Source organism: Amorphotheca resinae (genome assembly GCF_003019875.1).
Source record: "Amorphotheca resinae ATCC 22711 unplaced genomic scaffold M430scaffold_11, whole genome shotgun sequence".
NCBI lineage: Eukaryota > Fungi > Ascomycota > Leotiomycetes > Helotiales > Amorphothecaceae > Amorphotheca > Amorphotheca resinae.
Genome location: NW_020194481.1, coordinates 501,844 through 529,841, shown reverse-complemented (window position 1 = coordinate 529,841; position 27,998 = coordinate 501,844). Strand labels below are relative to the sequence as shown.

Below are 27,998 nucleotides of genomic sequence, written 5' to 3'. Positions count from 1 at the left end.
TTATGATCATCAAGAAGTGGCAGCACCGAAGAAAGGAGGGCAAGTAGTCTTGGATTTGGTATGGTATCTCGATCTGTCAAAGGTAAACTTGATAAAGTCTAAGCCTTGGCAGAATCAGAAAGACGGTCTAATCCCTAACAAAAAGCAATCTACCCATGCACATTTCCTTCGCAATCATTTCATCAGAAAACATCAGCATGTCCCCAAAACAGTGGGGCATTCATCCTACAGCAGAGAATTAGCAAATACTACATTCCCAGATTACGATGCTTCCATACCTCTGATATCTGTATGCTCAACTCAAGAAGCCGTCATCATGGATCGGAGGGGGCTGGGGCGGGCCACGGCTCCTCCTTTCAGAATGCTACCAGCATGGTCTGCGGGCTGCTTTTTGATCTGCTGCACGGCAGGATGGCGGTGTGGCAGGTTCTGATTCGACGGGACAGCTGGAGTTGGTTCCTCGCTCAATGCGAGGTCATCAAACTGTCAATCTGTTCTGGAGTTAGCTTCTAGAAACAAATATTTCTTTCATGTGTAATAACATACCGTCATAATACTCATCATCGTCTTCATCGACTTCAGCTAACTGTTCAAAGTTGACCTTGTAACGGAGGAGGCCACCAATTCCACCAAATCCCTTGACGAATTGGTTGCCCTCACTAGAACGGTCGGAAACGAATTCCAGAGTGGTGCCGAAATCCTTGTACTTCTCGGCAATCCACTCAAGGAACGATTCCTGTGACACGACTTCCATTTCTTGTCCAGACTCCTTGTCCATGAACTGCTCACGGTTGCTCACCTCCGACTGCTTTGTGGTGTGAAGGGTGTGCACAGTCCCGGTGGAATCCTTGAGAACCCATCGATTTATCTCGAGGTTCTCAAATACAATCAGGGTCTCAACTGCACCGAGTTCTAGAGCCTTCAAAGTATCCTCAACTCCATAACAAACACGGCCAGTGTCTTGACTGATCTCTTCGAAATACTTCCCGATCAGTCTCTTCTCCTGGATGAACTTGACATTACTGAGAGTCTCAGCCGAGAGTTCAATGGCTTGATTGAAGCCGTTCTCTCCACCGTAGGACACGTCAACAACCTTGATGACCTTGGCCTGGAGGCGCTGGTCAAACAAATCTGATTGGTTTAGATCGTTTTTGAAATCTGCTGAACCAGCCAAAATAATGCCAGCGACGTTGACCTTGTCGTTGGTAATGAAGTTTTGCACTGCAAGTTCAGCAACCTTGCGGACATAGTTATGACGCTTTTCCTCACGAAGACGTGCGAATCGAAGAGCAGACTGCCCTCCACGACCGTGTTTCTTCGGTAAATCGACAGTAAACTTGTGAACCACATCACGCGTATTACCACTTAGAGTACCGAAGAGCGCTCCGTTACCGTCCATGATAATGAAACCAAACTTCTGGTCAGACTCCAGGAGTTCTGCAAGTGCCTCTGTATGAAACTTGTTGTCGCAAAGATACAAGGAAGTATTGATCGGTTTGAACGGTTCGAAGTCGATGTTGACCTTTCTTTCCTTCCCTTCAGACGTCAGGATTTCACCACAGTATACAACCAGGCCGTTGGGTGGCACTTTGTTGTACAATTTCAACCTCTGTTGAGTGGAAGTAATGGCTGAAAGAACGGATTGTCGATTAACACGGGATTTGATGTTGGAAGCAGTACCCTTTACCTATGGTCAGCAACCTATCGAGAATGAGTTGAGGGGTTGTCGTACGTATTCTTCTGCCAACATCTTTGCTGATCGAGAAATCTGGTCCTTTGGGGCTGCAGCTCTCGTTAGACAGTATATAGGTGAAGGTACAGGACTGCACTCACGGATGATGAGCGAAATCATGGAGGTTCCATTTCCTCGCGCTGCCTCGAGGCGTCTGATCAACTTTTTCACCTTCCAGATCTCGATGTTCTTCTCGGCCTCGTTGGCCGCCGCGTCGCTCATTTTGACTGATGCAGACGCTTCAAGGATAGGGTATCTCAAAGGGCCTTCGTCGCGGTAGAGACTTGACTCCGCTGCGTGAACAGTGTCAAGATCGCAGCTTTTCTTTGTTTCGCGCGATCGATGTGTGACGTGGTGGGACGGGAGAGGAGAGGCGAAGAGACCGTCTGTTAGGGATTTAGGGCACGTGCACGGACCAGTTGGCGACGAGTTGACGACCTTCAACTTGGATCCTATCCACCTACATACAATTCATGCACCTGAATACATATGCATATATACATGCTTTGGGTTCTACGGGATACAATGATTAAGACAGTAGGATTACCACCGTCAGGATGTCTCTTGGGGTCGTTGGGGTGGTAGTCAACCCATCTACCTAGCAAGTTCACAAAGGCTTCTCCCCCCACTTCCCTCCTCCTCGGCTGTCCCAGATCCCCGCTGCTAGAGCATAAAAAGTCTCAGTCCCTTTCTAAGTGTTAGGATGAATATGAATATGCGGGGAATTTTACTTGGTTGTTCTACACAATGGCCCAGAACTGTCGGGTTGTTTTTCGAGACCTCATCGACATGCTGCTTAGGCTATATGATTTTTGTTTTTTTTTTTCTAGTTCCTGCGAGATTCATGATCATGGCATCCAGAGCGGTGAAGATCATGTTGCAGGCTACCAAGTTCAACCAGTGCAACCTTGCATAAGTACCTGTGGCTCTGATGTCCTAAAGGGTTTCATTTCTTCTTCCGTTTCTGAATTACAGGTGGACGTCCCAGCGTTTCTGCTCTATAATACGTCGTTGGAGTCGAATGTTCTCTCCAATTAGACATTTGGGGACACAATCGGAAGGTTTGGAAATGACTCAATGATTAGGAGCAAGTTGGTGCACAAACACTTGGACAGATGTATCAAGATGTAAAGTATACTAGTGCTTACCATCACTGGAAATTTGGTTGTTCAACGTATGCGCTTGAATCATGCTGTACCTATTGGAGGCCGCTCATTGCTCCTGAGGGAGCTGCATAATTGCGCTAGTTATCGTCATAGGAAACCTTCAAGAGCTGAAACCTCTCACCGATCTCCATCCAAGACCAACCTTTTCCTTACAATTCATCCTACCTCTCCTGGTCATCTACTAAGACCGATACGGCTTGCTATACCACCATCACAATACCAACTACTCCAACTACAAGTACCAGCCCAAGGAATATGTGTTGGGCCCAATGCCCTCACTATAGATGTGATAACTTAAATGTAAAAGCCGAAACAAACTTCCAAAGCAATCGGCCCACGAAACCGAACTATTGTCCTGACTGGCAAGGCCAGAATGACATCAAGAAAGCCAACCGTTGTTCAGGATGTGCTCGAAAGCCTTTGCAGGAATTTCTCCCTGGGGATTGTGTTGTGGAAATACTTAGCGAGAGCTGAAGGAAATAAGTTAAGCACTTCTATGGATAACAAGCTGGTTGAAGTCTAAAATTTCGCTGTTGATGAAGTTGGTGGTTTCAGGTCTTTAGGCTATGTCAAGTATCAGGCACACAATGTGTCTATCATTTTTTTGATTCAACTTACATATAATCATAAATCAAATAACGAACTGCCACCAGACGAGCATCAAGATGGCCTATTGAACTATTCCTTGCTCATAAATTAGAAGGGGGCATATTTGAGGTCTCCTGAGGATTCTTTAGATTTACCTTTACGGAGCAGGATAATTGACTATAAAACTTATTACGCCAGAAACTATCCATTGAACATACCTATACTGCTAACCTCTCTGCCATAGCCTCGAATGGCTACAGCAAATTGGGTCAAATATAGAGGGGTATTGATTCCCCGACACACTTAGCAGGAGAAATTGAAGTCCGCATAACAACGCGGCACTTGATGTACGGTTTCTGCAAATCTAGGAAACGTACGATAGGATATTTTCCTGTAATTCTCCAGTTAATTCTACCCAGGTCTGGACGCATACTGTAAAAACATACATGTTGCACAGGAAAGGGGGAGCAAGAAGTTGAAGAAAGGCATAACGACGACCTCGGCAACTTCCGCCCTTCAACAACCTCAAGCTCAAGCTCCAGCTGCATCTCCAGCTATCAAGCAACCACCTCAATAGCTCCCGCAATGTCCGACTCTCTACCCCTCGAGATCGCGGAGACGATCCAAACGGCGTCTATAAACCGAGCGCCGTCGCCAACCCACGACATCAACCCTTCGACAGCCGCCTCGCAAGCGCAACCCGTATCCGTGTCGCCCCACGTCCCAGCATCCGATTCCTCCTTCGACAAGTATGCGTACGACGAGGAAGACGAGATCGACGACGATGAAGAGGAAGAAGATATTCCATATAGTGTAATCCGGCCATTGCCGCGGCGGGCCAGCCTGCCTCCTCTTCCGGACTTGAGATTCGAGCAGAGTTACCTCGCTAGTATTGCTGCGGCGGATTCGAAATGGAAGGTGGCATATATTACGATTCGGGATCAGGTATGATGTCTTGATTACACCGCCTAATAATAAGAGTGCTAATCGATCCTCTAGGTCTTGGTCCCGCTCTTGCAAGGCATGGTTTGGTCTTTGGCTCTCCACGGATGGCGGTACTGGAACCGAAGCGCCCAGCTTAGTGGAAACTCTGTAGGAGCACGCGTGCGAAGATGGTGGTATAAGACAAATAACTGGCCGTTGGTGGATTCGTTGAAGCAGATAGGGAGGAATCCGAGGTTAGCCCAAGATATCGGAGACGTGAGTCTGCGATTGAATTTGAATCCCATACGGTGCTTTACTAAACTAACATCACGCAGTACTATCAAAACCAGAACTCCGGGGATTAAAGGTTTCTCTTATAGTTTCTGAGGCGTTTTGGGATAGGATGCATGGACTTTTGTTGGCATAGATGGCGTTTTAGATACATTCAGGACTAGAGTATGTAATGCCATTCTATGACCACGGTAGCCTTGATTTCTTATATTCTGCAATTGCTGATTTCAAGATACGTATCTACCTTATCTTGTGTTCTTGCATTTGTCTCTTGTAAGCCAATTGTGTGGTTCTGATTTACCTCAGTTAGAACCGCAAAGTGATTTTCCTTTCTCAAAGATCGGCAAGTAGCTGTGATTCTATGGTGGTATTGTAGGAATTTATAAAGGTAACCATCGTCGGTAGTGAAACACTAAAATCAATGTTTTACACCTCTCGTTCCTTGTGCAAACACTGCGTCACAAGTATTATGTGCTGATACGCCGTTCTACCAACGCCTTTTCCAATAAGACGTCCAACCCAGTTACTAACACGCCCAAAGAAGTAATCGGTAACTCAAGATCCTCCATAGCCAACGTCAACAGAGGGTGGTAAATTATGTGGCTTTTCCGGGCTACCGCGAAGTGCAAGTGGAGATGGCGGTGATGGATTAGAAGATTCGGTAGGAATTTTCATAGGCTCAGTAGATGGTTCTGATGATGGTGCTGCGTTGTTCGTAGGACAAGTTGATGCGGGTTGAGCGCTATCTTTCATGTCGAGTTCATTCGCGGCTGAGATAACGCCGGTTGGCTCCAGATCTGAAGGGCCTCCCTGGTTTTCATCGTGTTTCCCAGTTGGTTTCAAGTCGAGTTGTTGTACGGGTTCTTTCTGGGGTGTCAAGCTTCCTTTGGCTGTGATCTTCCTTTCTGGGGTTGGAGTTTTCACTGGAAGCTTGACAACAAGGCTCTTCTTCTTATCTGGATGGTCTGATATCTCATCTTCCAGATCCTCCACATCCGTGAGGTCGTCCTGGTCGTTAACATCGCTCTCGAGTGACACGTGGTCATCTTCTTCATCATCACCGTAATCCTGCTCGCTTGCATCATCCTCTTCGGTGTCCATATCATCGACAGAGTTGTAGCCTTCGATATGCGCGCCCTTTTGTCCCCAACCGTTGGATCCGTGATTAGCAGCGGCAGCCCGACGTGGCCGACCGCTAGCATTCTCGCCATTTACTGCCTCCTCGCCAGTCCCGTCCATACCCCCAACCGCTGGTGTGTGAGTTCCACTGAGCTTGCTCTCACCGTATGTGCCGCCCTGGCGTGACTTGACTTGGCGGCCACTTAAAGTCACTGTAGGAGCAAGCCCTTCGGCTGGGGTATGAGTGCCCGTATTACGGGTCGAGCGTCGAGAAGTGGTAGTATCAGAGTAACCTTCATCTTCATCGTCCGAGTAGGTGTACTTCATGCGCTTGCCTCGTGTTCGACCTTCATATAACGAGAAGTTGGGTTCAGGCCGTTTGAATTGTTGCTTCCGAGCTTGCCTGTACTCGCGACGTTTTCGTTTCTGATATAATGTCAGCCTTGAAGTTGAGTCCAGACGATTTAAACATACCTCCTCAGTTGCCTCGAAACGCGGTATAGCGGCCATGATCTTCCCACTCAGCTCCTTAGCTTTCCTACTACCATCTTCTGTCGCTAATTTCTCTGCCAACTGTTTCAATTCATTAATATCACTTGCCACACTCCACCAGCTTCTCTTTAATTCGGTGTAGTTACTCTCCCTATAAACCCGGAAATGTGTATCGTCTAGACCCTCTATCAGGAAGTATCGACGTTTGTATCCATCAAATCCCCAGGGCTGCACCGAGAGTGGTTGGTTGAGGTCGTCTTCGTGGCGACTTTGTTTGTAAGATGTCGTGATTATGCTCCTCACGACGTCGGACGAGGAAAGCGACCACATAATGAGAGTTCGTAGAAGAGTGAGCTAGATAGAAGAGTTAGAACATGATAATTTAACATTATATGACGAGAAGGGATTCTTACTCGCTGGCTTGGTGACATAGTGCTGAATGTAGCTCCTCCTGAAAGAGGATTTTTGCTCTCCCAATCTTTTGCCCATTGCGATTTGTGCGTCTGAATGGCCTCTTCCAGTGCGCGATTGTAGTGGCCAGCCCTATATTCGAAACCGAGTCAGCGCCCAGGTCTTACAGAAATCCTTGAGGTGACGCCTACTTGATGTCTTGCTTCCTGTTGAGCAGCAGCCCGAGCAACGCACAAAGGAAGTGTTCAACATGCTCTCCAGGCACAGTATCTACCACACCCCGCTCGAGTTCTTGAGGTCCAAAGTTGGCCAGCGACTTTGGGAATGCTTCCGCAAAGCGCGCGCGAAACATAACGATGAACTATGGAGATACTGCGTTAGCCAGGATCCAAAGCCAAAACCGCGCGTTTTGTACGCGTAAAATTATCAAAGACGCGACAATAGACGCAGGACATACCGCAATGTCAGGATTATCTGCCAGCACATATTCATGGGGCGGAGAAGGTTCTCGTTTTGGTCGTGGCGGCGACGCCTCGACCGCGGGTGCTTCAGTTGGCTTGGGAACTTTGGAAAAGAACTTGAGGATTCCGTTTTTCTTGGTCAATTGAAGATCAAGCTCATCATCCGAAGGAACGGAGGAGAGCTCAGAGGAGTCGTCGTCGGACATCGTGGAGGATGTAGGTGGTTGTAGTGTTTGGTGGTGGTAGGTTGGTGGGAGTAGCTTTCTCGAGATGAAGTGGGCAGAAGCTCGACTTGCCGACAAGCGCACGACAAGAAGGATTAACATTGGTCTACCTTAGGTTTCATTCACTTTCGTCACGCATACAATACAACACATGGCAAAACCAGGTGGTTGGTCAATTGAGAACCAATAGTTTCTCTTCTTATTGAGTTCCTAATCGATGGTATTGAGCATTCAATGTTCCCACCCATGCCACGAAAGCTTCGACAACCTGCCAGCACAACAGTCGCCCGCAAGAAACCCCCACCGCCATGAATGATATCCCTTATGAGGCCAGGTCGTGCCGCAGAACATGTCGGTATAACGTCGCGGGTCGCGTTCATTATTAGTATCTCGATCACAGGTGGAGTCCCCTCGAGAGAAGTCGGATCCAAAAGAGATTCAAAGAGTCCGAAAGTAAGGACGGACTAGCAAGCCAGCGGAATCGAGATGAAGGATCACTGGTAAGGTGGTAAACTCGTCGCAGATCGTGGGCGCGTCCCTGAACAGAACTGACAATGACAATGCACAATGTACCCGGAAACCATTCGCTTACCACGTGTCCCATTGTTGGCTCTGGCTGTAATGACTTTATTGATGACTTGGGCTTCCATTCATCCATTCTCGATTTTGCCACGCGCCTCGTAGTCCGGCAATGCATATTCAATCTCGCAACTGCAATGACAAACGAACGGTAGAATGAAACAGAGCGGTTATCAGAGTTCAATACTAAGGCTCAAAACTTCAAAGACCTAGAAATTGCGTGGTCGTAAATTTCGGCAGTCTCCAAGGCCGTGGACCGTCGAAAGCTCCAGGCTTTGAACAACGGTTTTGCCTCGACACATCCCGCCCATGGGTACAAGTATCACAACGTACAATGCCGTTCGCCACAATAGGAAATATGCATACTGCTGAAGCCACCCGACGCTTCTAGTAGCGATTGACATCTGTAGAGACCGATTCCCCTGACACAAAATTGTAAATCGCAGTCGCTCGCATGAAGAAAAGAAAGATATAGGCAGATGACTTTGAGAAAGTACACATAGACAAGATACTTTTGGCCCGTGGCGTGTGCGACGGATGAAGAGACTAAATGAGGAGATGATCAACTTGATCCTCAAGCCCAACTTTCCATGCCTCCTTGGATTGAGGAGACCGGGACAGTAGAAGAGCGCCACTAACTGAATACGAATGAGAGATTGTCCTCTTGCAGGGAGAATTGATGGGATGGATTATCAAAGGTTCGTCAGTCGTTCAAAGGATGTATCTAGGTAAGGTAAGTATGCGGAGTAGGTAGACAAGGAGCAGGGGTAGCTTACCTGGTTTTTTACCTCATATCTAAGGTATCAACCCGTTCCTATTGACCAAGCCAAAGCGCCCTCCGAGCCTTATGAGGGAGGGTATACCTCCAGGCAGTAGAAGAGCACCCGCGAAGCATTAAAATAACCCTACTGTAACGTCATATTGTCCGGTTTCTTTTTGTTTTTTCCATAAGAATTTCCTTAGCAAAACATTTCTGGTGACCAGCTGAGTATGCCGGTTCAGTTGTCCGGCTTCCTCATATTCACCACGCGAGATATTCACCTTCAGCTTGGTTGCCAGGCCAGTATCCTGCATTATTTGCACTTGTTTCCTGTCAACCTTTATTATTCTGCTGGTCCGTCGTTCTAGATGTTAATGAACCCGTCGCGTTATTGTTGTCAGTCTCGAGTCCTGCGTCCAGTCTAGCATCATGGCCGGTGGTTGAATCAACATCCTCCATTTCTTCACCAGGTAGTTGTCATCTGCAGTTGGCTGCTCAGTAGTCCCCAATCAGTACCCGTGGTGGTACAATATCATCTGCAACTTGAACCCAATCTGGTGCACATGATCCTGCATCGATAGTTGACACCTCTTCATCTATATGTTCATCCGCCATCTGCTGTTCAGTAACCGTTGCTCTGTTACTGACAATTCCGATCACTCGAGCGTTGGCATGCATATGACCTATCAAAGAAGTATGATCAAAGAAGCATGAATATCATCTGGCTTGATTGTAACACAAACCTTCTTTTTGTTTGCAGCATTGAAGGCTTGTTTAATGAAAGGGATACCGCGTCGAGCTTTAGTGATGCTTGAGGGGCTGTCGACGATGATGTTAAAGTCCTGAGTGTGTGTATTGATGACCACATTTTCTTCATCTGTTGTCGGTGAATCCGAGTTCTAGAGAGCGCACCGTATATGGACAAAAGGCAGCTCTACGCCTAGGTGCAGGTCGAGCCTTGCAAAAGTAGAGGAACCCAATTCAACATAGGTAGGTACCTTAGGTAAGATACCCTACCTCGTATCTTATAATGGGAAATAAGTAGATGCGTTTAGAGCAAAAGATCAATCTAAGAATCCATCACTATTGTCATTACCAAGGCATTGTCTTGCCTCCCTACAAACACAAACTCTGGTCTCTCTAAACAATCTTTACAAACACAATCTCTACAAACACAATCTCTACAAACACAATCTCTACAAACACAATCTCTACAAACACAATCTCTACAAACACAATCTCTACAAACACAATCTCTACAAACACAATCTCTACAAACACAATCTCTACAAACACAATCTCTACAAACACAATCTCTACAAACACAATCTCTACAAACACAATCTCTCATCTGACAAACAACTCCCTATAACACTATATCTCCCCTTCATCTTCCTTCAATTTCCAAACTTCATTCTAACGTTCTGACAAAGAGAAACTTTCAGCTGCACCCAGTCGCGGCGTATAAATCTCAATAAGGAAACTACATTCGTTGAGATCGGATAACAATCCCCAGAGACGATTGTTGCACCTCACCCACCTTTCCTCAATCACAACGCTACGCATCCCGAACACCTTCGACGCCTTGATAACGCGACTTCAGTGCACGTCGAGCCCCTACACACCAATTATTTTTTTTTTTTTTTTTTTTTTGCCCACAATCTTCAAACCTCGGTCACTCCTGCACTTACAGGGAGGTATGCGATCCTACAAAGACAGGGAGGCAGCATCACTCAAAACTCTGAACGTTGGACACCGAGACACAACCAAACGCTTTTGATGTCAAATCAAGAGGAATGGTATATTCTAGGATTCGACGAGCACACCTCCTACCTCGAACAGTTGAAGCATGTGGGGACAGACATAGGAATTTACTTAAAGAGGTAGGAAGAGGCCGTCCACATTCTGAGCGCTGGACTACGCCCGCCGATGATCAAGGGCTTCTAAATGCTAACTTGCAAGGAAATAGATTCAACAAACGCAGCCGAAGTTCAAGGAAACTCTCGAAGATACCCTTCGCGACTACGGAGACGGTCTTCGTGCTCACCATTACAGAAGCGTCCATGGCCTCCTAGTGTTCTGGGAGATAGATAAAGACCACTAGCTAAACATCGGTAACCTTGTCGACCGCCTCGAGGATGTATCGACGAGACCTTATAGTTAGTTATAAGGTCAACAAACTCGGATTTCAAATCTAAGATCCCTCTAGCCCGAATACTAGCATATCAATATTCGAGCTATCATTAAGCTCTACGAGGAGGGAAAGATTGATAGCAAACAGTCAAGTATCTCTAACAGAGGTACTACGCGCACAGTTGTATAGTATCGATAAGAACGACTTGGCCATGGTCTACTACGTAGACCATGGCGAGACGATAGGGAAGGATCTGTAGATCTACCTAACCTACCACAGCCGCCAGGTCATCTCTTCGGCAGTTCGCCGTTAATCATCGATAGAGCCGCTACTGATGTCCTCATTCTTCTAGACCGCTGCGTCAAGTCAACACACGATATAAACACAGTCATTATAAGAAATTCAGTTATCAAATTAAGGCACCATGCCCTACCTACCTGTGACAGCTGCACTCCTGAACTACGACGCCAAAGAAGCCGCCGCTTGCTCTAAGTACAACTTCGAAATGCTCTTGTGGACGCCCGTAACGTGCGCCGGCGTATGATGACCAGCGAGGAGGAATTGGCCCAATTATGGGCAAATAGCGAGAAGGCGAGGGCGGTGAGGGAGAATTGGGTGAAGGAGGAGCTAGCGGTGAGGAAGAAGAACATAAGGTACCTTAGGAATAAAGACCCTGTTTGTCGCTGTTTTAATCTAGCCAATAAGAGCGTAAGGATTTAGGGGCTTTGGCCAGTGCCTACCTGTCGCTGTCACGATTACTGTCCCTGTCACTGAGTGACACAATTATTGTCTCTGTCGCTATCACTCTTGTAGTCGTTAATTGACCTAGTTATCACTTTATAGACCTTTGAAATAATATGATTCTCTCTAGCCTTTGTGATTATAAGTAGTAGCAATAAGGATCATGACAAGAAATACCATAGAGATAGCCACAGTGATAGCGACAGTAATAGTGACAGCGATAGCGATAGCAAAGGACTCGAATCCCCTGCCCTACTTGTTGTGTTAAAACAGAGCAAATAGATCATGTAAAACTATCGGATATCAGGGCATGGCGTTTCAAGCTTTTGGCCAGAAGAAAACAGGATACTGAATAGCATCGTCGACAGATGAAGTTGGAGAGCAGGGCGCAGGGGAAAAGGCTGCCAAAAAGCAGAAGACGGTTTGAGTGCGCACAGTTTTTGACTTGCTTTCGATTTACTCTGTAATTTACTCTGTAGCTCTATAGCTGGCAACCTTACCTAACTGAGAGTTGCTTTACAAGACATAGCTCAGTAATTGCGCCTTTTATTACTTTTTTATATTCGCGTTGCGATCCAAACCCGTCGTAGGTACAGTACAGTGCTCGCTAACTTGGGTGCTGTACCCCAATCCACACCACGTGATTATCGCTTACTTAGCGCGCACATACAATTTTCCCAATTCTAAAGTACTCTGTCAAGCGATTTTCGACTTCGACTTTCTCGAATTCAACTCCGACACCAACCGTCGACTTCGGTCAATCAACTCATCTCTCGTCTTCCGTCTCGAAGTCACCGAGATTTCAAGACGATTCCAAGATGGGTCGCGTCATCCGCAATCAGAGAAAGGGTCGTGGCTCTATCTTCACGGCCAACACCCGCCTCAGGAAGACCCCAGCTCAGTTCAGAACTCTCGACTATGCTGAGAAGCATGGTTTCATCCGCGGCCAAATTCTTGAGATAGTCCACGAGAGTGGGCGTGGAGCTCCATTGGCAAAGGTGCAATTCCGTGATCCATACCGGTACAAGAAGCACACCGAGACATTTATTGCGAACGAGGGCATGTACACCGGACAATTCATCTACGCCGGAAAGAAGGCCAACCTGACAGTCGGAAACGTCCTCCCTCTCGGCGCAATCCCCGAAGGTACGGTCATTTCAAACGTGGAGGAGAAGCCTGGTGACCGTGGTGCTCTGGGACGTACATCTGGTAACTATGTTACGGTCATTGGCCACAACCCTGATGAGGGCAAGACCCGAGTCAAGCTCCCATCCGGAGCCAAGAAGGTCGTCAGCAGCGGTGCGCGTGGTATGATTGGTATTGTTGCCGGAGGTGGAAGAACTGACAAGCCCCTGTTGAGTATGCCTGACCCACCCCCTAATTGAGTTTTGGTGCGCGATAGCATTTACTGACTACATCTGCAGAGGCTTCCCGTGCTAAGCACAAGTTCGCTGTCAAGCGCAACTCATGGCCCAAGACTCGTGGTGTTGCTATGAACCCCGTCGACCATCCTCACGGAGTATGTATTCCTAATAAGGAAAGACATGAGGAGATACTAACAATGGATAGGGTGGTAACCATCAACACATCGGTAAGGCGTCAACAATCTCAAGATACGCCGCACAAGGTCAAAAGGCGGGTCTTATTGCTGCTCGGAGAACTGGTCTGCTGCGTGGTACCCAGAAGGTCAAGGACTAGATGGGTTGAGAGGGTTTTCATTACTTCGGGCATACTGGCTTCGCATCTTTGTAGCTTTCGGATGGGGTACAGCAAGGATGAACGAAAAGATTCCACAACAAAGTGTTTTCTGTTAGGCGTGACTTGGTGATCCGGGGGTCAAACAATTGTGATTGCCCACTGGTAATAATGAACTCACGGATTTGACAGAATTCCTCAATGAGTTATCGCAGCTACTGTAAATGGGGAGTTGAGTAAATGCAATCCGAGCACGACGGTCACGAGTCAAATGCCGTGAATTGTTCGGACCCCTGATTGTGAGAACAAAATCTGAAACGCATATCGATATGGGACACCTATCTGGGAAATAGCGAAACCCCGCACCCCCTCAAAAAAAGACCTAAACAAAACAACACAACTCCCAACCTCCCAAACCCCCCCCTCAACACAAGTCAACATGGCCGCCACCAAGGAATATGCCCTTCTCTGCCTAGAGAATCCATTGCTCGGTACGTGTAGATATCTCGATCCGTTCTCGCAGACGATTGTCCAGAGCGCCCGCATATCTCACCGCAAATTCTGTTATCAGAGATTTATGACCCCTCACTTGTAAATTGACGCTCTTCTTTCACTAAGCTAATACCCCTCCTCCAGATATCCAAGCCCATGGCGACGAAGCCCTCCTCGCCAAGTATGGCCTCAAGCCTAACGATGCGATTCTCGCGGAAGAGAAACACATGGGCATCTACGAGGATCTCCTAAACAACTACTCTGCCAAGCTCATCGCCGGTGGAGGAGCCCAGAACACCGCTCGAGGCGCTCAATACATTCTCCCACCAAACTCTGTCGTTTTCCTCGGAGGCGTGGGTGATGACAAGTACGCCGCGATTCTGCACGATGCCGTGAAGCAGGCTGGACTCCGCGTCGAATACCGTGTGGACAAGAAGGAGAAGACCGGCCGTTGCGGTGTTGTTATCACGGGTCACAACCGCTCTATGTGCACTGACCTGGGTGCTGCAAACCACTATGACCTGGAGCACTTGAAGAGCCCCGAGGTGTGGAAGCTCGTTGAGGGTGCGACGCATTACTTCGTTGGCGGCTACCATCTCACCGTGTGCCCTCCGGCCATCCAGACTCTCGCGGAAGAGGCCGCCAAGAACAACAAGGTCTTCGTGTTCTCCCTATCCGCACCCTTCATCTCTCAGTTCTTCAAGGAGCCTCTGGATGCTACTGCGCCTTACTGGGATTACGTTATTGGAAATGAGACGGAGGCTTTGTCATACGCCGAGAATCACGGACTGGAGACCAAGGATATCAAGGAGATTGCAAAGCATCTCGCTGCCCTGCCCAAGGTAAACACGAAGAGGGAGAGAGTCGCTATCATCACACAAGGAACCTTGCCTACCGTTGTTGCTGTAAATGGCCAGGAGGTCAAGGAGTACCCGGTTCATGCCATTGAAAAGGACCTGATTAACGATACGACTGGTGCGGGGGATGCTTTTGCTGCAGGTTTCGTTGCTGGTCTTGTTGCTGAGAAGCCTCTTGACTACTGCATTGACCAAGGTCAATGGTTGGCAAAGTTGAGCATTCAGGAGTTGGGACCTTCGTAAGTTGGCCTCTTTTTCTTATATTTCATATCACTGTCACCGTGCACCCAAGGAACCGGAAACACCATTTTCATGCATCTGGTTACAATTTCGAAAAGCTGCTCCACCCCCCCGAAGACAAACTAACGAACAATCAACTTGCAGATACCCATTCCCCAAGCAGACCTACAAGCCGGCAGGCAACTAAATAGACCTGTTTTCACATCAAAGATTTTAGACGGCGTTCGGAAATGGTTTCAACAACGGGAACGTCATAATCTGAGATAGAGCCCATGAGGCCATGAGAGATGACCATGAATGATCCTCCACGATCGCAGCATAGAGCATATTAGCGTTAGAAACCGAAAAGTCCATTCAACACACTTCCAAGAGAGGATTTCTAAGTTCCGGTCTTGCTTTGTGTGAAGTTCAACCAGTGAAAGGTTCCACGGAGGTAGACTGATCCTATCTGAGTGACAGTAACATCACCCAGGGTTGAAAGAGTGATTCACCCCTTGTGGTAAGGATAGATTCCCATGCTGCCACGTTGATTAAGGGCTGCGTCTTAAATGTTGCATGCGAAGCACCTCGGTCAAGCTACTCAGCCACCCTGTCCTCTCGGTGGAGTCTGAGCATAACCACCCCAGCTAGGCTGACTGTTGTTCCAAATAGAGCTCTGCAACATGGTGGCTCTGTCGAAGTCGCTTGCACCAGCATATGCTGTGGTATTGTTGCCGTTGCTGGCGGCATACATGACATTACTCAAGGTTCCACCGTTTGAGATATTTCTATCATGCGGGGTGTTGGCGTAAATACTGCTAGACTCAGAGAACATAGATGATGACTTTGGCATGAACTGTTGGGCAAGAGATTCCTGTAGAACGCGATTGACGGTGTTCTGATTGACCGTGTTCGTTCTCATGTTAGACGAGCGTCTAGAGCTTTCTGTACTCCAAGAATTGTTCTTCGGCCTGCTGTAACCAGTCATCTCATCGAGAGCCACCGCTGCAGCAAACTGTTGTCGAGTGGTCGCAAGCTGGAATGGCGAAAGTTGACGTGTGCTAGTTGGATGCTCATGACTTTTGGCCGGCAATTCATTGGGTTGTGGTGTAAATGGCGAGCTCCAGATCCCCGGTAAACTGGGCAGCATATTTTGCGTGCTACGATGGGGAAGCTGATAACCATTTTGACCGACTGATGCAAAAATCTCGTTTGCCGTCTGGCTATGCATCCCATAAGATGTCTCGTCGCTTTCGGAATATCTTCCATCCGAAGGCTCAAGAAGACTGTCAACCATACGATGCATGTCTGTATCCATACCCTGAGGATAGTCAGACGCTGCCGGGCTTTCGGCGCGGATAACGTCTGGCGTTTGGCGAGTGGAGTTGGAGGTTTTCGGCGCCTTGAAATTATTCCCGACAGGCCTAGGACTTGTACGGGCAGAATCGGTTCCATCCCTTTGGATCTGGCTAGCAAGCTGTGGACCTTCCTCGACAAATGTAAACTCGTATGTGCTAGAATTGAGCACAATCGGAGACTTTTCTACCCTTGTCAGACACAAGGCGCAAACAAGTATATCGCGGACTCGCGCTTTCATTTCAATGTTTGGGTGGTTTCGCTCGACCTCAGAATCAGTGCTTCTGGGTTTCAACAACCCATCCTCGCCAGTGTATAAGTTGCTCTCAGGAGCAAGGTTGGGATCGCGAAATGGCTTGAAGCCAACGGTGATCTCGTCCTCTTCTAGCAGGTAGTTTAAGGTGGGTAATTCCTTGACGGGAAAGAAGCGGAGAAGTTTCGTCAGGACATCGGCATATATGCTCCACATCTGCTTGATGTATGGACCGATGGAACGATCAGTAGCAATAATTATCAGTGCACGAGAAACAAGCCAAATGCTGTACTGGCGGAGAGCCGGTAAGATTCTGCGTGCGACGGCCGCGAGCTTTTCGGTTGATCGCTCTGGTTGTGGTCCTTTTTTCCCATTGGGAAGCTCCTCGCCGGTTCCTTGTACTTCAAGTTCGGGTCCAAGGGTTTGAAGAAGAACGGAAAGGACCCGAACATTAAGGCACAGAAAGAAGTAGAATGAATCAGCATTCTTAGCTCTAACCTCAGAGCCTTCCTCTGCGATTGGGTTAATTTACAATTTGCTGGGGAAGTGGATCAACTTACGCTTGACTCTCTCACCAGCAAAATATTCAGCAGCAATATTGATGAGAACAATTTTCTGTAATGTGGTCTCGAATGGCTGCTCCTTCAGCAAAAGTGTCAAGCGGGACAGAACTTCATTTTCGAGCTCGTCATGACCAGAAAACTCAAGTCCGGCGTAAAATCGAGCATGAAGTCGAACAAACCACAGCACCAAAGTGGCTTCGTTATCTCCTTTTGTGTTCGGACCCTTCCTTTTCTCCCAAGCAGTCGTGATCTTCTTCAATTGTAACTCAAGATTACCTTGAGCAAGAGGATGAGGCTCCTTTACGGCGATAGCGCGGTAAAGGTGGTATAGAGCATCCAGGTAATTTGCATCGGCCAGAGAAATGACAGCCATTTGGTTGTGAGAGCTTCCAGAGTCGGGGCACAGGTCACCCGCCAAGCCATAATATCCCAGAGCAGGTTCCCAGCTACGGTCCTTCGTCCTGAGTTCGTTACGATAGCGAGATAAGTCGCCCAGGCGGAGAAGTGTTGCGTGGCAGGATTTTTCGATAAGATCCTCGATCTTCGGTGAAACTTGGACTCGCTCATCAACTGTAAGGGAATCAAGAGAAAGTCGATGGGCAATTCGGCGCAGTCCCTTCATACCAGAGAAGTGCGATGCAAGACGCTGAATATAACCCCTATAGAAGTACTGGGTGGTCTTGATAAAATCAGCATAACGCTGCTCCAGCTTGCGTCTCTCGACATGCTTTTTCGGTTCCTTCTCTCGATAGTGCGCGACCAATCTCTTGTAGCGATCCTTGATGATGCTATGCGCGGCCCATAGGTGGGTCTCTACGCCCTCTTTGGTAGCATATTCGAAGTCGAGGAAAATGGTGGCTTCGCAAGCAATCCGCAACCTAGCACCAGGTCAAACGGGGAGGATTCGAGACAATTGATGTTGCTTACTCTTTTATGAGATTGTCGATGTCCCCAAATCGAGGGAGATGATCCTTATTCTTCAGTTCGCCCTGCAGCTGCTTCTCTACCTGCTGGGCGTACCTGTGGAAGGGTCAGTCTGGCCCGGCGCAAAGCAGATGGGCGGGGTCCATCAAGGTTGAACTCACTTCCACTTTTGCAACACCTCTGGCGCTGCCATTGCTTATTTGGAAGGTTGAACTTCGACCCCCGTCAACCTGTAGGTTAGATATTGCGTGAGTCGGCCTCCGCGAATCGAGGGTGGTCGATGTGATCCATAAGTGTGGTTGGGACTGGAGTAAAATGCAGCTCTTCTTCACTTTTGCGGGCCAGGGTCCAGGCAAAGGCGCTAAGGGTTGTAGATTGAGCTATTGTGTAGGTAGAATGTAGTGAATTGCGGTAACGAGAGTTGGCCACGGGGGAACCATTAAAGGCCCGCGAGGAGAGGAGGGAAGATGGATGTTAGGAATTTGGGGGGGGGGGATTCCAGGGCGAGAAGAAAGTGAGGGTTGGATTGGGATGGAGGGACCAACGGAGATGGGTGCGATCGTCGTCGGTTCAGTCATCGCATCGCTCCCTTGGGTTGGGCACGGACACCGCGAGGCTGAAGCGGCTGTGGCGGTGCATGGTCTTCCTATCCTGCGCTGGATGATCGAAACCTCACAAGGCTGCCTCACCTTTTCTACACATCCACAACCACAACCTCGAGCAATCATAACCCCCATTTAACTCCTCTTTTGTCTACAATCTATTCCCGAGTGGGGAGCCTAGGCATATCTGTCGCCGCGAGCAATGCAGTTGGGCAAGTAGCCATAAGAAAACCAGAGGATCAGAGTAAATTACCCCGCGTTCACCACCTTCAAAGATGGCCAAGCGCTCACGAGAGGACTTTGAGCCTTCATCCCCAGCTTCTGGGAATCTAGGAGAGCCTGCAGCTCATTCTCTACCCGTCGCTTCTCACAACGCAACAGCACAAGCATCCTCGCCCAAGATTGTCCAGCTGGATTCTGGAGGCGGTGAAGCACATCCAGCGATTGAAATGCGATGCTCTCTCCCACCACACCGACAAACGCTCTCGTTTTCGTCTTATGAGGAATATGAAACCCATTACAACAAGTCCCACGTCCATCGCTGTTTAGAATGCAGGAAGAACTTTCCCACCGAGCATTTCTTAAATCTCCATATCGAGGAAAATCACGATGCATTAGTCAGTGTTAGAAAGGAAAGGGGAGAAAAGACTGTAAGTTCTCCTGGTCTGACCTACAATGCTTATTATCTGACTTGTTATGGTTGAATGTTAGTATTCATGCTTTGTTGAAGACTGCGAGAAGAAGTGTTCCAACCCACAAAAGAGACGGATGCACCTGATCGACAAACACCTTTTCCCCAAGGACTACGATTTCTATGTAGTAAACGATGGCATCGACCATAGAACTTCTATGCTAAGAATAGGGAGACATCGCAAAAGGAGCTCAGCCGCCCAGCACCTGGCGGAAATCGAAGAAAGAGCAAGACGACGCAGCTCCACACTGGAAACAGTCGCTGGGACGGATAGGCAAGAGTCTAGCGATGATGCAGCAGAAGCTCCCGCAGAAAACAAAATTTTGACGCCTCGGGACGTCAATGTGGATATAGAAGGTTTAACAGGGGCCATGTCTGCACTTAAATTCGTGCCGCCGAGTGTGAGATTTGGTAGGGGGGCGGGTCGAGGAAGGGGAGGTTTCAGCAAAACATAAATGAAGTTATGATGATATGATAATGACAACTTTTGATAATGTCAGCAGCGCCTTAATGAAGACCGTGTAAGATGCTAATTGAATTCATGCACTCGTGGGTATCAGTATCCTCTATTTCCCAGCCCCCAAACTCCTGAAACCATACACAAGAATTCCGATTGCTCTCAGAATATCCCCATACGTGCTCCCCACCCATCCCCCTTTGGATTAATTACGATCTGGTAAGGGAATGGGTTTGCTTCGCTTGTGGTAATTGGCGGTATGTGGTCCTTCTCCCGGTTGACGGTGGTCACGATCTTCATGGCGGCTTTCAGTAACATGGCCTCCATGGCTTTCCGGACTTTGGCTCTTTCTAATAGAAGCCTTCAGTTAATAGTGTCCAGAGGGGAAGCAAGGGCCGACGTTCATACCACTTTCAGTCCGTGGCGTTGCCAATGTAACGTCCAAGGTCCACTGTTCCCAGCAAACCTCTTCTTCACCTTTCGTAAACCACGCCTTCCGTCTTTTTTTCTCAAAAAATTGAACGGCCATCAATCCCCTCACTCCCGTATTCCTTATGCCCATATCCGAACTCGTGTCTAATTGTCGAACAAGGGTGGCTGTCCTCTGATCTATCAACGTCTCCAACTCTACATCTTCGACAAAAGGGAGGGTCAGGTCAAGAATGTCGCGGGTCTTCGGTCGGATAGAGGGGAAGAATCTATGAAAGAAAATAGTGTGCAGTATTCCTGTGCTGGAGGTCAGCATCAGCTCTTGATAACGGGTCCGGGATCAGACGCTACCTCTGACGACATCTTTCACGGATTCCGGAGATGCAAAGACTTCTATAATATACTCCGGCGTACGGCGTTGATCCATTGTCAGGGGCGCTTGATCATTTGCTAGTGAGAATAGGTGGTTTCTTGGGATATGTGATGTGCTTGGTATGATGTGTGCAATAATCGTTACGGAATATGGAGGGGTAGCATGCATTTCCAAGCGGTGGCTTTGTTGAAATCTCCACTCGCGTTTTGCCCAACAAGGGCATCCCCAGCCACACCTCGTCAACCTCGGCCTCGCGAGAGGAGAGAGCTTGCGTGAACTCTCTCGGAGCCCTGGCCCAGCACTACTTGGCTCCGTCTCTTACAACCATTAAATTCTGCAGACGGCATGTTATTGTTGCACTACGGACTTATAAGCCATGATCTCCGCCACTCGCAGATGGCTCCGGCGGAATAGGACCCCATTTGCGATTGCTTTTGGCGTCCTGGGGGTCGGTTATATCGCAACTCAATATGTCTTGTCGAAAATATCAGATGCTCGAGAGCGTATGAGCAGTGATCGTATAGCTCGAGAGAAGTAAGTTTGTTCTATTGCACATATGTCCTGGGATATCAGCTGAGCAATATCTTCGTAGTCTTCGTAGGCGCTTCGAACAAAACCAGGAAGACTGTACCTTCACTGTGCTTGCTCTTCTTCCCACTGCCACGGATAATATACTCGCGGAATTGGAAACGGAGCGCATAAGTTTCGAGTTGCAACAGCAAAAAGCGGCCAAGCTAGCTCGTAATGGAGAAGCACATCCGTCCGAGCTAGGTTCAGGCCCACCGAGTGTGACAGATGATGATGGCAGAAGTCTAGCAAGTTTACAGAGTGAGAGCGGAGTCCATGCGAGTCAGATGGGGATACCATCTGCTTCAACTGTTGGAGATGGGCCTCAAGATGGAGGGCAACAAGCACAAAAAGCAAGGAAAACAAAGCTTCAGCTCTGGAATGATCTGAAGATCAGCGGTAGGGTATATACATCATAATCTCGAAGTTGGTACTAATACGCTACGTAGCAATCACGCGGGCATTTACCTTAATATATACTCTCGCCCTCCTCACGCTTCTGACGCGAATACAGCTCAATCTTCTAGGTCGACGGAATTATCTGTCGAGCGTGGTATCGCTTGCGACTGCTGGCATGGAACAGTCAACGATTAGTCTGGAAAATCACGACGACGATAATCCAGATCAAGCATATGGGAATGACTTCGAGACAAACAGACGATACCTGACATTCAGCTGGTGGCTTCTTCATCGTGGTTGGAGAGAGGTTATGCTTAAAGTGCAAGCTGCAGTCAATGAAGTTTTTAGCACCTTGAGCCCGAGAGATGAGGTAACCATGCAGAGATTCTCTGAGTTGACTCTCGAGGTCCGGAAACGTGTTGAGGGCGCCACTGAAGCCGACAGACAGGCGACTAGATGGCTGCAGTACCTGCTTCCACCGAGAGAAGAAGAAGAGTTCGTACTCAAGGAGTCTGGGATGAGTACGGACCCAGAATCTGTGTCTTCATCATCATCAGCAACCCCCCTTCGACGTCTTCTAGACGAAACATCGGATCTAATTGATTCTCCGCCGTTTTCGCATGTTTTGACCATGCTGCTCGACGCTGGTTTCTCAACGCTTGTGGACCAGAAAATTGCACAACAAGCATTCAAAATTCCAGCAACACCAGATGTTGCTGACTTGAACGCTCAAAGAGTCACAGAGGTTTTCGAACCCAAACCTGTCAAGTTGCCGATTGTTCTTGCCATCGTGAGTAAGCAAGCCCACTCGATCGGTAACGGTGTGCCAAATGAGTATCTGCAGGCTATGGAGCAGGTCAGAGACTTGGAAGCCTTTGCAGCTGTTGTGTACTCAAGCAATTGGGAGAGCGAAATTAGTCCAATGAATGATGATGGCAGTGCTAGTTTTGTGCAGAAAGATGGACCATTAGGACCAGAGATCGTTGGTACAGGGAGTCGGGTATCAACCGAAACTGCTCCCGGTCAGGAAAGTATAGTGGACGTGGGAGCTACAAGTACATTTGAGAGTGCTTGGGACAAAGCCGTGGAAGCTGGCGAGAAATCTGGTCCCACAGAGTAGTCATATGGTGGAGTTTTCAGGGGCATTTATTGGGAACAGGCTTGGGACATGGGGGTGCTAGTGGCGGGAGGTAGTGGGCATTTTTTTGAGGCTCTTGGTCTAGGTAAGATACGTGAGATGCCGTGGTCATGTTGCTATCTGTCTTAAGAGAGATAAATATCAGTATGTGATCTGTTGTCTCCAGGTCATTGACTTCAGGTCGTTGCCAAAACTTCGGTCCAAAATTAACTCCTTGAATATGAGTAGGGGTCTAATCTATATATTTAACCTACGCAATACCTCTGAGTTGTCTCGCGACATATAAATACCCCCCCCCCTCTTCCCTTTCTTTTTTCCCCCAGCGAGACACCCCTATTTTTTTTTCAGTAAGCAGACCTCCCAAGTAAATTAACCACCATACATTTTCTACCTACCTAGGTACCTTAGATAGGCCGGGATAAGACCTAAATAGTCCACATGATGCTTCAAATCAGTCATCTTTTGCTGAAGCGGCTCCCTATACGTTTCCCTATCAAACCTCCACATCCTACATCCTTATATCAGACTTCAGTTCAAGTCCACAACTCTATCACACATGACAAGGAATAAGCTATTAATATATTTCCGATATTCGCTATCAGATCAGTGGTGCTAATTTCGCCCTGAACGCCTGCCATATGTGAACGCCGCCCAATGCTAGGCTCTACATGCCGAACAAGATGTCTTCGCAGTCATACCCACTCTACGCAACATAAAAATCATCGTCCCCTTCGATGTAAGCCGAAGTAATGCGTATCAAAGGACTCCTTTCACGAATTGGTCTAAGGCCAGCTCGAACAACTCGTTTGCAACTCCCTCGCCTCCTGGATGTTCGACTGGGGATAGGGGGTTCTTGACGACTACACAAAGTAGTCAGTACTCGCTAATAATTATATCGGGGAGGCCCTTACCAAACTCGACGTAGAGATTTACGTATATTTGGTGCAGAACATTGCGCATGTTGAGGGTTTGCGTATCGGTGAGCATCACGAATTTGATGTTGGTGGGAGTCTCGTAGTAATGCAGCTTATATTGACCCGTCCGGTATGATATGAAGCTGCAAGCCATATAGTCAGGACCTCGTACAATATAGTCGGGCCATTGCTGTCCTTACCTATCTTCAGGACCCCCAAGCTTCCGGACCATGTTTCGCAACGAGAAGATTGTACCAAATATGAGCTTCGCATCATCTTGTGCGCTTAATCGAGCTGGTCGTGCTCTTGCAGGTCCAAGGTCTGTTATGGGAGGATTGCTGCTTGAGCTTGAATCCGAAACGGGTCTTGTGGATGCTCCGCTCCCTGATGCTGGCCTGTCTCGTCTGGCCCAAATTCTCGAGTAGATGCACTCCGCTGTTCAGGAATCAGCACGAGGTTTCCATGTTGTGCATTGGACATGATTGAACTCACTATGCCGGTCGAATATGTAGAAGGAATAGACCACCATGGTGCAAGTGTCGAGATGGAAAACTCCCTTTTAAGATGCAGACGACCGCAACAGACGAGGCTCTGGGTCCAGCGTTCCTGTCGCGCAAACTGCGGCGGGGATTGGCGAGCGAGATGTGCATCCTGACGTCCTGATTCGCTACTTCGTATTTGGTGGGGACATATCAATTGCAGCCTCACGGCTTCAAAGACGACCAGCTTCTCCTTTCCCAACCTCAGAGCCCTATGATCATGCGGGGGATCCCAAATATTCGCTGCGATCATGACTTCGTTCGCAGGTGATTGTGAGAAATCAGGTCATGAAGGGGATATTGCGAAGAAGGAGGCCCAACTGGGGATTCTGCCTTCACATGGTATTTACAACCTCAAGATATTACTAGCGAGCCCCTGATAACCCCTCAAGTAGGCCTTTCCCTAGATGTTCCCGGCACTACGGAGAGTGGAAGACCTCCTCAAGTTCAGTACCTGTATGTTATGCTGTGGTATTGTACTGACTGATGCTGACTATTCAGCTCCACTCCAGCCTACCACAGCCCGCTCAGACATCACCGGCGCAATGCTTCCCAGCACCGAGAAGTAAAGGAAACTTTGAACGCACGGTCCGAATATACAAATAACGAGGAGGATGGCAAAGCAGAGCACCACCTCAATCAGTATTTGATCAAGGATGAGATTGGACGAGGCTCGTTCGGAGCCGTACACCTCGCAGTCGACCAGTATGGGAAGGAATATGTAAGCAAATATAAAAGCAGGAGTTCATCATTCTATTTTACAGGATTTATGGCTGATGGAGCACTTATAGGCAGTCAAGGAGTTCTCGAAATCTCGATTACGAAAGAGAGCACAGTCTAATATACTCCGAAGACCACAAAGCGTGAGGCCGCCGGGGCATCTAGCTGCAGGAGTCGGTCTCAATGCTCCTTTACATCGGCGCTCAGCCTCCACGATTCAAGATGGCGAAGAGCAAGGCAATCCTTTATATCTAATCAAGGAAGAGATTGCGATCATGAAGAAACTCAATCATCCGAATTTAGTCTCACTGATAGAAGTTCTGGACGATCCAGAGGAAGATTCGTTGTATATGGTCTTAGAAATGTGTAAGAAAGGTGTCATCATGAAAGTAGGTCTCAATGAAAAGGCAGAGCCTTATGATGTCGAAAGTTGCAGATGCTGGTTTCGGGATCTTATACTGGGGATCGAATACCGTAAGGCTCACTCCAACTCCACTTTTCCGAGCCAGTCACTAAAGGTCCAAGTTCATGCTCAAGGCATTGCACATCGAGATATTAAGCCTGACAACCTTCTCCTCACTGAGGATGATGTCCTCAAGATTGTGGACTTTGGGGTTTCCGAGATGTTCGAGAAGTCCTCGGATATGATGACCGCCAAATCTGCTGGATCCCCGGCATTTTTACCGCCGGAGCTTTGCATCACTAAACATGGAGACGTCTCTGGTAAAGCTGCTGATATTTGGTCCATGGGTGTATCCCTCTACTGCCTCCGATTCGGCAAGATCCCGTTTGAGCGTTCAGGGGTTTTAGAATTGTATGAGGCTATAAGAAACGACCCTGTCGAGATCGAGCCCGATTGTGAGCCCGAATTTGTAGATTTGGTGAACAGGCTGCTCGAGAAGGATCCAAAGAAGCGAATCGTAATGGCAGAATTACGTGTATGAAGCTGAACCGCGTTTTGATTATGATAATATTGACTAAGAATAGGAGCATCCATGGGTTACCAAGAACGGTGAAGATCCTCTTCTATCTGCCGAGGAAAATACAGCAGATTTCATCGAATCGCCAAGCGACATTGAAGTCAACCATGCTATTACGACGAAGATGAGGAATCTCATTGTTCTGGTATATAACCCTCACATCCAAAGGGTTACAGAAGCTAACTCAATATAGATGAAAGCAGTCACAAAATTTAAGAATCTGATTGATAAGAAAAGACCAGCAGCGTTTGATGAAACTTTAGGTAAAAATGTTCGGACCCTCCATCTTACTGATGGATCTGTCACCTCCGAACCTGCGCTGCATAAATCCAGAAGTGTCGATTTAAGTGACCGGCGACATGTCGAGGCTGCTTTAGCTGCCGAGGGCGTCCATCATGATGTTTTCCCTGCTTCCAACACACTTTCATCCAGTAAGGTAGATTCATCTGTTGTGATGATTGACTCTCTTGGCCCCAAAGGTCAGGAGGCGTCACCCCGTCACAGGAAGTATATATCAGCCTCTAGCGAAGTGCAGGAACTTGGATACTCAGACTCGCGCTCGGCATCTTCTGGCGAGAAAGGCCAAGCACATGATCCCTTGTCGGAAGAGCCCCTCTTCCTTGGCATTGGGACTGGCGGGGACAGTTCACTGGACCTGCCGCAGATTGAGACTGTGGCTGAATCTCCAACGGCAGCGGAATTCAATATCTACGACGTTGCTTATAAACAGGAAGTGGAGCGTATCAGGTCGGAGCAGGGACATCGTGCCACGGTTTACCTGAATCGGAGAGTTGACAGCATGAAAGAATATATAACAGACGCTAGTATAGTTGACGACCCAAAGACGTCTGAGGTTAAAGGAATGCCTCATGGAGGATGGGGTCAGCTCATTGATCGCCTGAGGGAGAGAAAATATGAGCAGCAACCGAGTGATGTAGCATGAGGTTGCCTCGGAGGCTCTGGTGAGCGTGGAGATGATGAGAAAAGATTCAAGCTACGCGAGTGGGTCTATATTTTACAACACCCGGCAGATGGGGATGGGGAAAGACATATGGGAAGGGAGGTACGGCCAAACGGAAGGGCAATAATTCTTGATGATTCGAATGATGCGTTCACGACATCTTCCCTGAACGGATTCGATGGCGTATTAGGATTGCAGATGGTACAGCACCTCATGTGTAACATTTGGGCTCAAGGAGCTACGAAGAATCTGAAAACACGGTTAGATTTAGAATCTTGGTCTGGTAAGTAAAATCATTCGGGCGACGAGAGCAATATGTCGTGTTCCACATTTAATATCAACCCCAGATACTAATATGTCCATTTCCAGAATGGCAAAGCGGAAGCGCTTCTTTGAAAGGGTCAAGTTTCCACTCATGCATGAGTTATACCTCTGTCGTTACCAAACATGTCTCAACCGTCATACACTCCCCTAGAACGCCGAGGCTATGGTAATCTTCTCCCAAGGGCTCGAATTTGAAGCCGTCCTCAAACGCAAAACGCCAATGCTGGTATCATCAATGCTGTAAATAAGCAAACACCGGGACCATCTTTCCCCAATGCTCAATCACTAGAAGCACACCCTCTGCATCCACAGCTCACGCACTCGATTGCTTGATCCTCCTTCATCTGCGCTTTTGGAACCCGGCATATGCAGGTGGAGTTGAAGTTTGTTTCTTTCGTTTGCACGCACCTCAGGCAGCATAACTATTGTCTCCGTCAGCCTTGCCATCAAGTAAATAGGAACAAGAGAATACACACCTTCTCATAACCCGTCTTCTTCCATTTCGCAATGAGCATCGCATCAGCATACCCGTTCTTCAAAAGCCAGTCGTAAAGCTCCTTTGAAATAGCCTCCTTCTCATAATACAGCTCGTAGACGTATCTGCTCCTTTGGTGACTGATTTGGAAGATAGGCCAGTGCACTTTATGTCTGGGAACATTGGTAGTGGAGGCGTTTTCGGCATCTTTCATCTTGTTGCTGAAGATTAAGAGATCATCTTCGATGTCGGAGAAGCCTGCTGGAGGGGCTTTCCTCTTGGAGGCATGGCGAATTGCGGGCATCTTACTACTTAAGCAGATATCTGGAAAAAGAGTGTCGGCTTGATATGGATAGTGGTTGTATTTGTCGTGTTATGCGCGTCTGAAGGGAATCCTGTGGCGGGGTTACCTTTCGAGCTCCAAAAGATTCTCAGCCTTCCGCCTGGA

The 27,998-nt window shown here is 48.0% G+C and overlaps 12 protein-coding genes across 12 annotated transcripts; 6 read left to right on the top strand and 6 right to left on the bottom strand.

Annotated features, from left to right (window-relative positions):
- Positions 1-34: 34 nt before the first annotated feature.
- Positions 35-2,084, bottom strand: M430DRAFT_145734 (hypothetical protein). Its single transcript, XM_024862967.1, has 5 exons — positions 1,834-2,084; positions 1,733-1,782; positions 547-1,681; positions 279-491; positions 35-225 (listed from the first exon to the last, which is right to left on the bottom strand). Exons 1-4 carry the CDS (start codon positions 1,952-1,954, stop codon positions 487-489), a joined length of 1,311 nt encoding a protein of 436 aa, XP_024717856.1. The 5' UTR covers positions 1,955-2,084; the 3' UTR covers positions 35-225; positions 279-486.
- Positions 2,085-3,910: 1,826 nt separating this feature from the next.
- On the top strand, positions 3,911-4,819 carry M430DRAFT_36929 (hypothetical protein). Its single transcript, XM_024867021.1, has 3 exons — positions 3,911-4,431; positions 4,486-4,686; positions 4,746-4,819. Exons 1-3 carry the CDS (start codon positions 4,072-4,074, stop codon positions 4,773-4,775), a joined length of 591 nt encoding a protein of 196 aa, XP_024717855.1. The 5' UTR covers positions 3,911-4,071; the 3' UTR covers positions 4,776-4,819.
- Positions 4,820-5,256: 437 nt separating this feature from the next.
- Positions 5,257-7,390, bottom strand: M430DRAFT_22023 (hypothetical protein; the record flags this gene model as incomplete). The annotated part of the gene is made up of 5 exons (XM_024864620.1): positions 5,257-6,246; positions 6,295-6,666; positions 6,726-6,855; positions 6,915-7,084; positions 7,181-7,390. The coding sequence occupies 5 exons, from the start codon at positions 7,388-7,390 to the stop codon at positions 5,257-5,259; spliced, it is 1,872 nt and encodes a 623-aa protein (XP_024717854.1).
- Positions 7,391-12,440: 5,050 nt separating this feature from the next.
- M430DRAFT_145726 (hypothetical protein) lies at positions 12,441-13,320 on the top strand (the record flags this gene model as incomplete). The annotated part of the gene is made up of 3 exons (XM_024862966.1): positions 12,441-12,981; positions 13,047-13,141; positions 13,192-13,320. 3 exons carry the CDS (start codon positions 12,441-12,443, stop codon positions 13,318-13,320), a joined length of 765 nt encoding a protein of 254 aa, XP_024717853.1.
- Positions 13,321-13,756: 436 nt separating this feature from the next.
- Positions 13,757-14,909, top strand: M430DRAFT_22021 (hypothetical protein; the record flags this gene model as incomplete). The annotated part of the gene is made up of 2 exons (XM_024864619.1): positions 13,757-13,808; positions 13,954-14,909. 2 exons carry the CDS (start codon positions 13,757-13,759, stop codon positions 14,907-14,909), a joined length of 1,008 nt encoding a protein of 335 aa, XP_024717852.1.
- Positions 14,910-15,191: 282 nt separating this feature from the next.
- Positions 15,192-18,478, bottom strand: M430DRAFT_44819 (hypothetical protein). Its single transcript, XM_024867724.1, has 4 exons — positions 18,143-18,478; positions 17,985-18,077; positions 17,055-17,935; positions 15,192-17,006 (listed from the first exon to the last, which is right to left on the bottom strand). The coding sequence occupies exons 1-4, from the start codon at positions 18,172-18,174 to the stop codon at positions 15,487-15,489; spliced, it is 2,526 nt and encodes an 841-aa protein (XP_024717851.1). The 5' UTR covers positions 18,175-18,478; the 3' UTR covers positions 15,192-15,486.
- Positions 18,479-18,858: 380 nt separating this feature from the next.
- On the top strand, positions 18,859-19,693 carry M430DRAFT_80122 (hypothetical protein; the record flags this gene model as incomplete). Its single annotated transcript, XM_024869592.1, has 2 exons — positions 18,859-19,233; positions 19,295-19,693. Coding segments are annotated over 2 exons (774 nt in total), but the record flags the coding sequence as incomplete, so codon positions are not given.
- Positions 19,678-20,668, bottom strand: M430DRAFT_127023 (hypothetical protein). Its single transcript, XM_024862011.1, has 3 exons — positions 20,512-20,668; positions 20,140-20,457; positions 19,678-20,081 (listed from the first exon to the last, which is right to left on the bottom strand). The coding sequence occupies exons 1-3, from the start codon at positions 20,585-20,587 to the stop codon at positions 19,894-19,896; spliced, it is 582 nt and encodes a 193-aa protein (XP_024717849.1). The 5' UTR covers positions 20,588-20,668; the 3' UTR covers positions 19,678-19,893.
- A 241-nt stretch (positions 20,669-20,909) lies between these two features.
- On the top strand, positions 20,910-22,619 carry M430DRAFT_22017 (hypothetical protein; the record flags this gene model as incomplete). Its single annotated transcript, XM_024864618.1, has 3 exons — positions 20,910-21,067; positions 21,126-21,499; positions 21,550-22,619. 3 exons carry the CDS (start codon positions 20,910-20,912, stop codon positions 22,617-22,619), a joined length of 1,602 nt encoding a protein of 533 aa, XP_024717848.1.
- A 774-nt stretch (positions 22,620-23,393) lies between these two features.
- On the bottom strand, positions 23,394-24,080 carry M430DRAFT_108400 (hypothetical protein; the record flags this gene model as incomplete). The annotated part of the gene is made up of 4 exons (XM_024861209.1): positions 23,394-23,497; positions 23,549-23,694; positions 23,752-23,986; positions 24,044-24,080. The coding sequence occupies 4 exons, from the start codon at positions 24,078-24,080 to the stop codon at positions 23,394-23,396; spliced, it is 522 nt and encodes a 173-aa protein (XP_024717847.1).
- A 261-nt stretch (positions 24,081-24,341) lies between these two features.
- Positions 24,342-26,733, top strand: M430DRAFT_53223 (hypothetical protein; the record flags this gene model as incomplete). The annotated part of the gene is made up of 7 exons (XM_024868361.1): positions 24,342-24,432; positions 24,486-24,546; positions 24,592-24,811; positions 24,882-25,284; positions 25,336-25,748; positions 25,798-25,935; positions 25,984-26,733. The coding sequence occupies 7 exons, from the start codon at positions 24,342-24,344 to the stop codon at positions 26,731-26,733; spliced, it is 2,076 nt and encodes a 691-aa protein (XP_024717846.1).
- A 247-nt stretch (positions 26,734-26,980) lies between these two features.
- Positions 26,981-27,948, bottom strand: M430DRAFT_127013 (hypothetical protein). The gene is made up of 2 exons (XM_024862010.1): positions 27,552-27,948; positions 26,981-27,497 (listed from the first exon to the last, which is right to left on the bottom strand). The coding sequence occupies exons 1-2, from the start codon at positions 27,852-27,854 to the stop codon at positions 27,354-27,356; spliced, it is 447 nt and encodes a 148-aa protein (XP_024717845.1). The 5' UTR covers positions 27,855-27,948; the 3' UTR covers positions 26,981-27,353.
- Positions 27,949-27,998: the final 50 nt, after the last annotated feature.